General features: G+C 33.2%; 2 protein-coding genes across 2 annotated transcripts; one reads left to right on the top strand and one right to left on the bottom strand.

The window, feature by feature from the left end:
• Positions 1 to 1,619: 1,619 nt before the first annotated feature.
• Positions 1,620 to 5,246, bottom strand: LOC132548990 (5-formyltetrahydrofolate cyclo-ligase-like). The gene is made up of 4 exons (XM_060212892.1): positions 5,204 to 5,246; positions 3,889 to 4,106; positions 3,151 to 3,406; positions 1,620 to 2,657 (listed from the first exon to the last, which is right to left on the bottom strand). The coding sequence occupies exons 2-4, from the start codon at positions 4,006 to 4,008 to the stop codon at positions 2,431 to 2,433; spliced, it is 603 nt and encodes a 200-aa protein (XP_060068875.1). The 5' UTR covers positions 4,009 to 4,106; positions 5,204 to 5,246; the 3' UTR covers positions 1,620 to 2,430.
• A 78-nt stretch (positions 5,247 to 5,324) lies between these two features.
• LOC132549005 (lysM and putative peptidoglycan-binding domain-containing protein 3-like) lies at positions 5,325 to 10,497 on the top strand. Its single transcript, XM_060212916.1, has 2 exons — positions 5,325 to 5,750; positions 6,167 to 10,497. Exons 1-2 carry the CDS (start codon positions 5,463 to 5,465, stop codon positions 6,734 to 6,736), a joined length of 858 nt encoding a protein of 285 aa, XP_060068899.1. The 5' UTR covers positions 5,325 to 5,462; the 3' UTR covers positions 6,737 to 10,497.
• Positions 10,498 to 12,384: the final 1,887 nt, after the last annotated feature.

The following is a 12,384-nucleotide window of genomic DNA, read 5'->3' on the forward strand; positions in this document are numbered from 1 at the left end:
AGACAAGCCCAGGTTGTATGTTTGTGGTAACCAGTGCTCTGATCAGACAAGCCCAGGTTGTATGTTTGTGGTAACCAGTGCTCTGATCAGACAAGCCCAGGTTGTATGTTTGTGGTAACCAGTGCTTTGATCAGACAAGCCCAGGTTGTATGTTTGAGGTAACCCGTGCTTTGATCAGCAAAGCCCAGTTTATTGTTTAAGGTAACCAGTGCTTTGAACAGTCTTGTCTATATTGTTTCCAAATCAAGGTTGTATATTTGTGGTAACCAGTGCTTTGATCAGACAAGCCCAGGTTGTATGTTTGTGGTAACCAGTGCTTTGATCAGACAAGCCCAGGTTGTATGTTTGTGGTAACCAGTGCTTTGATCAGACAAGCCCAGGTTGTATGTTTGTGGTAACCAGTGCTTTGATCAGACAAGCCCAGGTTGTATGTTTGTGGTAACCAGTGCTTTGATCAGACAAGCCCAGGTTGTATGTTTGTGGTAACCAGTGCTTTGATCAGACAAGCCCAGGTTGTATGTTTGTGGTAACCAGTGCTTTGATCAGACAAGCCCAGGTTGTATGTTTGTGGTAACCAGTGCTCTGATCAGACAAGCCCAGGTTGTATGTTTGTGGTAACCAGTGCTTTGATCAGACAAGCCCAGGTTGTATGTTTGTGGTAACCAGTGCTCTGATCAGACAAGCCCAGGTTGTATATTTGTGGTAAACAGTGCTGCCGACAATATTGTCATTATCTTTCTCTGGAAATGATTCCTACACTGAATTGTAAATGTATGTAATACTAAATTTGTTGTATTTATTTACTGAATTAAAAGTTCCATCTTTTCAAACAACTATTGTCTTTTTTCATATAAATTTCATCTCTATTTCCACAATTCATGGACAGTTTGCTTCACAAAGGAATGTATTTGCAATATATTGCAAAGCCCATGGACTTGCATCAAACTCTCCATCCTACCGTCTGTATATGTGTATACACATATATAGAGGTCAGGTAATCCTACTGTTCCCCAGGTCTAGAAAGATGCCAACTACTGTCTTCTCCAACACTTCATTGCTACCTTTTTTAATGTGAGCAAAAGAACTTATTTTATATATATATATATATAGATAGTAGCCTAAATACAGCCTCTATATACCGTATAGGAAAATTTAAAAACGACCGATGATTTTTTTTACAGAGGCCTTACATTCCTTGTATTAAACCTCAACTAGTAGGTGTATGAATGTACAGCCAACTTGTAAAATTTTGATATGAACATCATATTTCTATTTGCAAGGAGTGTGGACTGGGTGTTGAAAGTTGTCCATTCTGACTTTTAGATTTAATTAAGATTAAATTCTATCAACTCGTCCATTTATAAAGTATCGTGCAGGTTTATATTTTGTTGCTGAAATAAAATTCCCTGCAAATGGGTAGACGCTCAACACCTTTTGACATCTGCACAGAAAATTCAACCCCAACTGTAACCAAAACACCGAGACAGTACCCACTTATCTTCTCGTGCATTAACGATATACAATACCCCTTACAGAAAGCTCTGTTTGTAATGTTTTAACCTGAGGTACATGACTTTAAATATTATTGTGTATATATGTAGTAAACACAAGAAGAAAGCTTAAAGGCATTATGCATTTAATTTTGAGAATATCTTCACAATTTATATCAATCACAGAATCCAAAAATTAATGCTTGTAGAAAAGACATAAGCATCAGCTGCACACAATTCTGAGATTGCAGTGAAATATGAAAATGTCGGTATTGAAATTAAAACCAGATTTTTTTTACCACATATCTCATCAATTACTTCCATAGGTGATAAAATCATACTTAATTTCTGATCAGGTCTGAACTGTTCAATGATAGAATATCTCCCCACGGTTTAATAATCACCATATATTCAAACCTCTATCTAACTCCTGATATCTGCTGTGAATGTTTTGTTGCCTTTGTTTAGCAAAAAAAAACCAAGCTATCTTACAAAATTTCAAAACAATTATGAAATGTAATTTCTGAAGCACCATCAACTTAAGGGACCATATACCAACCAGAATCATGTCCACACACCTTCCAAGCCAGATCATACTTAATCATCCTGGGATAACTTTCTGTTTCAGATTTACCTTTCGTTAAGGTAAGCCATCAACGTACATCAATAATAACAAATCTCACATTAAGACACAGGCATTTTCCAAAAAAACATCATTTGGAGTTTAAAAGTAATAATGCCATTCTGGATTACCTGGTGATGAAATGATTCATGGCTTATCAAGGTAGACAATACATAACTTCAGGTAATTATCACACACACCAAGTTTTCTTCAGGAATTTTTCTACAGCCACACATGATTTTGGTTTGACAAAAATTTAAAAGAGTTTAACCATCAGGAAATGGCAACAATAAAGCAATGTCCTACATCTCTCTATCGCTATGACTCCTCAGACGGATATAAAACAAGGTCAATAGGTACATCATTTGTATCGGTCGGAACAGTGTCACAGATTTGTTCTGTGAATGCCAGGGCAACTGTAAATGGCTGGTATCCAGCTTGAGCACACTTCTCCAGGTAAGTATCATAGTACCCCTTTCCCCTGCCAAGACGAGCTCCAGCCTTAGTAAAGCCCAGCCCCGGCATCACCACTACATCCAGACCACCTGGCAATGAAAGACATTTTTAGACATTCATCAACACATGATATATAATTTTTAAGGTACAAAAAAACTCATCAACTTAACCCTGGTACAGTTGAAATGAAATCCTCAGGGAAATTCAAAATACAAATTAACTGTTTTCAAAATAAGACCAGTTTAACTACACTGACCTGAGATGGGCAATATATCAAATAGTCATTACCTGCATAACATTATACAAGCCTTTACATCAGTATATAAGGGCCTAAATAAGAACATACCTTAGAACGTTTACTTTTTATCAGGGGTAACATTTTTAAAAGAATTAATAATATTTTTTTATTTGAAATATACAGGAAAACCTAAATACCAATACATAGTCATCAACACAACCCTAATATTTATCAAACATAACCCTTACACTGACATGTAAGTAGACGCCAGCCATACGTCACCTATATCTCAGTAGAACTATAGACAACCTATTTCCCATTTGCTTGTTAGTCTCAAGAAGTACCTGTATTAAGAGCATCCTCCCTTAAATCATCATCAGCAGGTTGTTTTATCTTCCACTTTGTCATAGGAAAATTTTCATAATCTTCAAAGGACTCAAGTTTCACCATTTTCATGACCGGACCAATATACTGGGGAACAAAACACTCTTTCTTCAAGTCAAGAATTGATTTCAACAGAGACACAGTCTTCACCTCATCAGACATATTCAAGTATAGACAGACACGCTGACTGTTCTGGATTTGTGGTAACTTCAACAGCTGTCAAAAAAGTGTAAAATCTTTACAATTATTATACAAACAAAACAGTTTGAAGGACTGACACATGACATGGCCACATCACAAACAGCTTAAACATTACAATTCAACATGACAATTTCTACACTGTTTGAAGTGTTTACTTACCAATCTCACAATATAAATTACATGTGTACCTTTGAAATAATAAATTTTTCACATCATCTTGATAAGAGTGTTCACAGTGTAACGTGAGACTTTCTTCTATCAATAAATATTAGATGCACTACAATTATTTGATCAATACAGACCTATCTTTTTACTATATATACATTTCACAAGTGAAATGATACCAGAAGGAACACCATAACAAATGTTCTAAGGGAGATAACCTACTTCAGGTTACTAAAATATTATTAGTTGCTCAGTAGTAAATACACATTGTGGTGTTACACAGTGCCAAACAGTTTAGAATTCTAGATACTATTTTGAAAGAGCTTTGTCACCTTTTCTACGACAATCTTTGACTGTTTTTCCTTCTCTTGCTCACTCAACATGGCTACCCTCTTCTTGATCTCCTTTCGGAGGACATTCTTTGCACTGCGAATGGCTGCAGAAGCAGACATAGTGGTTCCTCGAAGGAATGATACTGGCTATACAGCTATTGACTCATCATTCAAGTTGGTTGTACCCACTGACTTAGCATCTAGTCTGTCATTGTTTTCTAGAAACACATTAGTAAAACATAAATAACATTAGTGTGAACAACATTTAAGATAAATTCAATATTTCAGTTTTCAACCTCAGGAAGTTTGAATATCATAAATCATTTCTCAAAGAAAAGAATGCAAAATATATATATCATCTCACCTGAATGATTTTTCTTTGATTTTTTTTTTTCATTAATTCATTGAGTTGAACTTTAAGTAACACATTCCAAAGATATTTACTACAATAATAATCAGCATTATTTTTATTTTGGAATTATTCATATTACACATGTACCAATGTCCATACATATAAATCTACAAGGAAGATTTTGCTGATAAAAAAGATAACGTCTAACCATGTTTTTAAGTTTTCAACAATGTATCACATCATACATAAGTTACTTACATCTTTAATTGGAAAATAGCTTTCCATTTGATTTATACATGTATTATTGTAAACATTGGTTATAGAGGTCATTATTTATTTCAGTGCCTTCGCTAAGATTCAAACCTGGAACCTCTAGTTAACATTGGTCCTTATACACGAACTCAAGTATAATACATAGCGTTATTTTCACATGCATTGCTGTAACTCTGGTGGCCAAGCATGCAATCATGTAAAACTACTAGCTGCTGGAGAGATCATCTCTCTACAAGTATACACGTCATTTTATGGCACATGAATCTACATGTAAAGGATAGATGACATTGTTTCGAATAACAAACTTCATTTTAATAATACTGGCTGAAAAAGCATCTGTATATCAGCTTATGAAATAGGGGTGGCTGGAGGGCAAGATTGTCGCCCCATGGTTGTGCTTTTCTATTATGTATTGGTTTCAATGAAAGTTATAGAGCACAAAAGACTGTTAAAAGCTTACATGGTGAATACTTATACATATGCAAAGTCTTTAAATCCGTTATATGTCTAAGTATATTTATAATCTCGTCTAATTGCTAAACATGACATAATTATTCATTCACAATAAAAGTGAGATATATGCAGGGTATAAATGTATCTTAGTCATCTCATCCGTCCTTTGTTCCAACAAAGACAAAAAATACGAGAAATAAATTAAACGTATGATCCGATCACTGAACAACTACTTACAATAGCCATCAATGCTGAGAACACCTGACAGGAAGCAGTCATAGTTATCCGCCCTTTGTTACGTGTGTGTTTTGCCATGCACTTCCGGTAATGAGACTGTCGTTTGACAGGTGCAGGGTAGTCCAAACATCTTAAAGGCTCTGTTTGTTCGTTTTTTCTTCCTTGAAAATTGACAACGAATGATCAGAAAAGTTGAGGATTAAACATGTTATAGGTTTATATGTATAGATGAACCTAATAACAACGTAAAAACCTGGTTATGAGCAACGGGCATTTGCGACCCTCCTCCCGTGGGGGATTGTTTGGGAAGAAAAACGAAGATTATGTTTACAGTGGTGCCCAGGTCCAGAATGTCAAAAAGAACCGAGTTTACGTTTTCGGAGATGCCGATGTGGCAGATGATGAGGTCGTTGAGTTTGAAATGGAGATGCGATCGAGAAAAGCACCAAGGGTTGTCGACCCAAAGGAAAAAGAGCCCATTTACTTTGAAAGGGAAATCACAGAGGGAGACAGTTTACGGAGCTTAGCACTTCAGTACGGATGTCCAGTACGTATTTGTTTAATATCGTATACCTTTCAAACATACTTAAGTAATTAGCTGAGAAATTGAAACCATCTTTAACCCTATGTTCGAGCTGCACTAATCTGTTCCTTTGATAGACTTATGATATATAAGTAATACGGACTCTTACTCTTTCAAAGAGCGTTTATCTTCGCTCTGTATTGTTAAAGAGAATCCTGAAAACTGAAACTTTGTTGAATATATATTTTAACATCGGTTTGACTGGTTTTTATCTTGTTCCATCAGCTTTTCACTAAGAGCGAGTGTAAGGTAGCTAGAGTAACCCTATACAGACAGTTTCATATATCAGTATGCAAAGGTTGTGAATGTGTTCAACATTCATCAATAATCTTTCAGATGTTTTGAAAATGTTTTCAAAAAAAAATCTTCTTTAATTTCAGGTCTCGGAATTGAAAAGAATCAACAACTTTATACAAGACCAAGATTTCTATGGTTATAAGGTAGTAAAGGTGCCTATGAAAAGGCATTCCTTTCTTACAGAACATATCGAAAAAGAGAAAGAGGAACAGGCAAGGCAGCAGTCAAGTACGGCCCTGAGCAATGGTATGACAGTCGTGGATGAAACATGTGAAAGCAGCCATGACTTAATGGAAAACACTGACAATGATTCTATATGTGACATGAGTGATCCGGAAACTCAAAATTTGATAATTCGAACATTAAGTATAAGTGATGCACTCAATAGTCAGTCTCGAGATGCTCAAAAGTTTCTAGATAACATGGACAAGGATTTGTCAAAAATAAGACAGGCAAACGACAGAACAAATCGTAGATCACTTGATGAAGTTGTGTCTATGTTAACTAATAGAACAATCAGACCTTTTCCAAAAAATAGGAACAAGACAGATGGTGCCAACTGGGGAATGTCCTGGAAGTCACTGGTCATTGGTCTTATTGCCTTAGCAGTTATATGTCCTGTGATATTCTTTCTTTATGTTAGATATTCTTAACAATACCTAAACATAAGTGCTGAGTTGCAGTCGTACCAAATAAGTGTTATATAAAGGCTATTAACTGCTAGAGTACACATATTCAATATTTGCCAGACAGATTCTGTGATTAACTTATTTGTGATGAAATATGTTGGAAGAAAGTAATGAATTGAGACAGTGGTAAAACAGGCTTTCATTGTGATGATGTACAAGGGAAATAAATCTAAACATTCTTTAATGTTATTATATGGAGTTCTTATAGAAAAGACAAACGTCCAATCAACAGTTCTCTTGTCTGTAAAAATGAGTATGTTACAAAGCGCTTGAAGTAATGATGTATAGTTCAAGAATTCTATCTATACTAACAGTCTGTATTGACTGTATAACATATTAGTGGATTATACTTTAAAGACGAAAAAGTCCTAACACTAATGGATAACAGGGAATAGTAACAGTATTGATGTACTTATGTGTTCTTAATTCAAAGCTCTTAGAAATTTAGGATGTAGAAAATAATGAAATTAGGTGAATTTGTGATAAACTGAGGGAAGAATCATTTGTGTTTTGGTGGATATGCTAATTCTTCTTTACTTCTGCAATGCATTTAAGTGTATAGAAGTATGAACAAGTTGAAGTGATCAAAGATTATTAGAAGTTGGAGTTTACTTGAAGATACCTACCAGTATATACAAAAAAACATCTTCTGAATGTCGGAATTCAACTTGCAGTTTGCATGAAAACACCTACTAGTATAATTCAACTGAGCGAAGATGGATGTTTACAAAGGTTAAGTGATTTTCATGAGTATTATCAGAGGAGAGATTACAAATAATTTCTGACTTTAACTATGATAATTCTATCCATCATTTTTCACCTTTTTAATCTATGATGAAATACCACAAAAGTATTTTGCCACTGAATGATATCCAGAACAATATCATCAGAAAGTCTCAAAGATAGACAGATTTTGAAGGAGAACTCGCCAAACTGTGCTCATATGCAAGACAAATACATGTATAAAGGAACTTGATATACAATATGTTTACATAGCTGAGAACAGTTTCTTAAAGATAAATTTTTTCTGAGAGTTTGATCAGATGTCCTCAAAAAGATATCTCGGGGACATTGATACCATTTACATTTTGGTGACATCAGTGTTTATTTAAGTAGAATGTACATCACATGTTTTGAGGGAGCAATTTATTAAGAATATATCGACCACAGTAAGATTTCTATATGGACTCTCCCTTTGAAAACCATCACAAATACTATATCAAAGGTCAGTGGAAAGTGGTTTTAAAATAATACAACAGTTTGATGCATGTGACTAGGTGTATAGAATATGTACATGTGACTGGGGTACAGGTACTTGTAAGTAATTTTAGAACTACATATGTGAATATGAATGTGTGAAAACAAGTGAATTTGTACATGGGAATACTGAATGCCAGGATTGTGGTTATACATACAATGTATGTTGTCTTATATGTGTGAGAATATAATGTAAGGTAAATTGTTGATTTGTTTGTTTATCATGTTTGCTGATAATATGAAAAAGTTTTTGTTTTCTTATGAATGTATGTGTATAGTAATACTGATCTTGTTACATGTACATTTTATCAATATTAATTAATACAAAAATTAACTGCAGTAGACACATTATAAGTGATAGTGCTTATTCTAATGATATTTATACATTATTGGGTTAGGATTATGACAAAGAGACAGTTTTACATTGGGTAATGAATGTATTGACATCATCAAGTGAAAAACCGCAAAGATATACATTGGCAGTTAGTAAAAACCTATAGACACATAGTACTACTAATTACCTGTCTGGTTTAAAAACATGAGTGACAGAATATGCAAATGAATCCTCCCATACTCCCATCCCTCATTCCTCCAACCCACTTATTTTATTTGATGATATGATGATAGAAGACGGAAGAAATAGGAAATACAGGCAAGTAGTACAGTCCTTGTTATTTATTTACCATATAGTATATGATCCTGGAGTACCAGTTCTGTTGTAGTATGTCTTTATAAAGATTTCGATCATTCCATATCACATATACACATATATATATATTGATCATAGCTTCAGAGGTACAACGACACAGTCATAATTAACTGACAGTATGATTATTACAATCCTAGTATATTGTTATCTGCCATTAACATTGAATTTAGTGATCATGTATTTTTCCACTGTATTAACATAAATCTTTTAACACCCATTATAAATGCAGGATATGTTTGCAAATATCAATCCATTTGAATTACAGATATTATTCAAGCTTTAATGATATAGAGACACTTGTCAAATTTTAGAATTACACACGAGTATATAGTGACCAAATGTTGTCATTGAAAATATATCAGTTTATTGATTATAAAGTCACTCATTTCTGGGTCTTATGTAGTGCTATAAAGATACAGGAAGAAAATCAACATAGGCAGATCATTAGTAGATCATAGCAGGTGTGAAGACATGGGTATTTTCTCAACTTGTTGGTTTTATACTGTTAACACATTCAAAGTTTTGATGCGTTTCAATATTACCTGTACCTGTTGTGTCGGATATAAAATGTAGGATGTATAGGATTCTGTACATCACTTTTGAAATTTTTTTTTACCATATTCTGCAGTTGGAAAGTCACATTTAAGGAAAGCTAAAGCTAACTAGTTATAGTTATAAATTAAAGTCATGAGTATGGCATGTCTACAGCATTATGTAGTACAGTTACTGTATATATATTGCTAGTTGAATGAAGGCATGTTGGTCTGTTTTAGGACATACAATGATTTGCTATGCAATATGATATGTCAACATTCACCTTGAAGAACTAGAGAGTTTTTCTTCTTCCAAATTTTCATTTATTGGTTTATAGATTAAGACATGATGCCCAGTAATTTGAATATGGTTGTAAATTTATGCTTAGATGGTATTGGAAGATTACACATTATCACTTTAATACTAACTCCCTTTTCTGTCAAAACTATATCCATTAGATGGTTATGCATGTATTCTTGATTACATTGAAATTAACCTTAAAATATCTTTTCTTCCTTTGTTCAAATGACATACATATGATAGGTTGAAAAAAACACCTTTTATTACAAAGGTTTCATGAGTTTTACCTTAATGATAGTTTAATTAATTTTTTTTGTTTTACAAAATATAGCTTTAATTGGTTTTCACAAGGATTCTGACCATATTCACCAAAGCAACACTATCATTATTAGTGCTAAAAGATGTTATCTTTTGTTTGTTTCAGCTGGGTATAGCTGTATGTGTACTTAATAGCAAATTATTTGGTTACTGCGATGGAAATATCTGGAGATTATTTTTTATAACTCTTTTAAGCTGAATTGCAGAGTAGAAGTAGACATAAAAAGATCCATAGATGTATTTCTTGGTTTTATAGATCAATTTTAGCGTTCGGTGACAAACAGACAAATATTCAGTATGCTGTGATCCTGATACAATGTAGTTTGAGTTCAGTGATCCATGAAGGGTAAGTACATGTTCTGCATATAACAATTCACAGAACGTTGTTCTGTGTTCAAGGATCACAGACACAAATCCTTTTTTCAACATTTCACAGACAACTGTTTCATGTTCAGTGATTCAAAATACAAGTTTTGTTTACAATGACTTATAAATGTATCTCAGTTGAGTAAGCAAAAATGTTTTGTATGTGGTGTTTGAACTCTTTATTTTTTTTTTCAATTTTTTCAATTTTTTCTTTTGTTTGTGTTTATTTTTTTTTTTTCATTCATCAGTTGGTAAATTTATAACTTTTATTATCGTTTTGTGATAATTTAGTTTTTCAGCATTATCATTTCTGTTTAAATAGAAAAAAATCAGATAAAACAGAACACAACAAAACAAGACCACCAGTAATTACTTTCATGATCTCCATTTCAGCCTTATGTTAACATTATGTTTATGACTATTTCATTCAATGTAATCCAGAGTGTGCAAACATTAAAGGATGAAAACTATGTAGTTGATGATTGTTCCCACTTTAGATGGGTTCTTTTGCTAATACCTGTTTTTCTCTGTCTAAGCTTTTCTATTGCCCATTGAAATGCTGATTTAGGCAGGGTCAAATGTAAGTCATAGAAAACAATGTCAAAATTTATATCTGTCGGGTTGATGAGAGATTTTAGTGTAACAGAATTGTCAAAAAGGTCATGATTGTAACAAATTAACATTATTTTTGTATAAAATCAATATTATATGATTGATCAACTAAGTTATTGTGTAAATATGTTGTTATTTACTCAGTGCTTTTTTGTGTGTAAAGATGCTTGTAATGATAAAAAATGTACTTCAAATTTACTCAATGCATTCGAATTTTCAAGTATTATCAATTTTTAACAAAATAGCACAATAATTAACTAGTATTGTGTTCATCAACAATAATTCAGCAATATTGAGAAACTGCAAGTAGAGCTACTACAAAGTGTAATGCTCACAGCATTAAAAAAAGGACTAAAGTGAGATCGCCGCTGGGATATGTACACAGTACAGTAACTTGTAAGGAACATGAGAGAATGTATTATGAAAGAGAATAGTGGGTATATTTTATGTGGGGATGTGCAAAATTGGGAAATTTGTAAGGGAAAGTTAATGTTGAAATGTGAGATTCAATTTATTTAGCAATTTTATTGTACGAAAATAAGTATAAATACAAATGATTATAGAACATCCAGAACTTATATTAACCCTCTCTGTGAAATTTGAGATCGTGGAATATGGAATGAAAATATTTCTTTTCTTTTATGCAGAATATTTGAAGAACGATGTGTAACAGTACTTAAGGGAATATACACTTTTGATGTGGTAATCATGTTTGGGAATTATTGCGATTGTTGGATTTGTAATGGAAAAATACAGTCATGTGCAGTGAACACATGATTATTGTACGAGTTTGGAAAATGCTATTTTTAAGTACGGATTTTGTGAAAATAATGTGTATGTGGCGTATACCTTTTTTTGTGTAGGAATGTATGAAATTGTTGAACATTTTTGAAGGTTATTTATTGTGAATGATACATATACCAAAAGTATTATTTTTCTGGTAGGTGGTTTTAATTATCATGAATAAATCGAATAAAATTTTGCAGGTCAAAATGCTACTTTGATCACTATTAAGAGTGTTATTTCTCTTCCATTTTCATTTTGGATTATGTTTGTCATTAAGGAGTTGGTATAGGAAAATCATATTTGTATTAAACATCATGTGTTGTTTGTGAATATAATATTAGAAGTCACCCGAGATCATTTATCTTGTGAAGATAATTAAAATGTGAAATTGTTGACCAATCATGTGTTGTGGTGATTTACTTGGATGTCATTTTGACAAACACCATAAAAAAGTCTTGAACAAGATGCACTTTATTACCAATTTGTAAGAAAACAAGATGATGATGCTGAGTGATATTGTCCCTGTGCCCTGCTGTTTAGACATACTATCACAAACACACACCTATATATATGTTGATACAGTAATGGGTATTTCCACCTAATTCTACCACTGTTACTGATGTTTTTAAGGAGATCACCGTTGTGTTGCTTGGCATCATTCCCAGATAAAAACTGAACTTTGTGATTCAGCCTATCTATTTCTCATCTAGTAATCCATTTTATCTAAATG

This window comes from Ylistrum balloti, unplaced genomic scaffold, assembly GCF_031769215.1.
Source record: "Ylistrum balloti isolate Yb309-2 unplaced genomic scaffold, AGI_CSIRO_Ybal_v1 Utg370038, whole genome shotgun sequence".
In the NCBI taxonomy this organism is placed as follows: Eukaryota; Metazoa; Mollusca; class Bivalvia; order Pectinida; family Pectinidae; genus Ylistrum; species Ylistrum balloti.

Excerpts from the sequence above, each read along its gene's own strand:
- LOC132548990 (XM_060212892.1), bottom strand. The coding sequence starts at position 4,008 with ATGTCTGCTTCTGCAGCCATTCGCAGTGCAAAGAATGTCCTCCGAAAG. Across the intron at positions 3,407-3,888 it reads CAAAGATTGTCGTAGAAAAG|CTGTTGAAGTTACCACAAAT; the intron begins GTGACAAAGCTC and ends CTTTTTTGACAG. Across the intron at positions 2,658-3,150 it reads GGAGGATGCTCTTAATACAG|GTGGTCTGGATGTAGTGGTG; the intron begins GTACTTCTTGAG and ends TTTCATTGCCAG.
- LOC132549005 (XM_060212916.1), top strand. The coding sequence starts at position 5,463 with ATGAGCAACGGGCATTTGCGACCCTCCTCCCGTGGGGGATTGTTTGGG. Across the intron at positions 5,751-6,166 it reads CACTTCAGTACGGATGTCCA|GTCTCGGAATTGAAAAGAAT; the intron begins GTACGTATTTGT and ends CTTTAATTTCAG.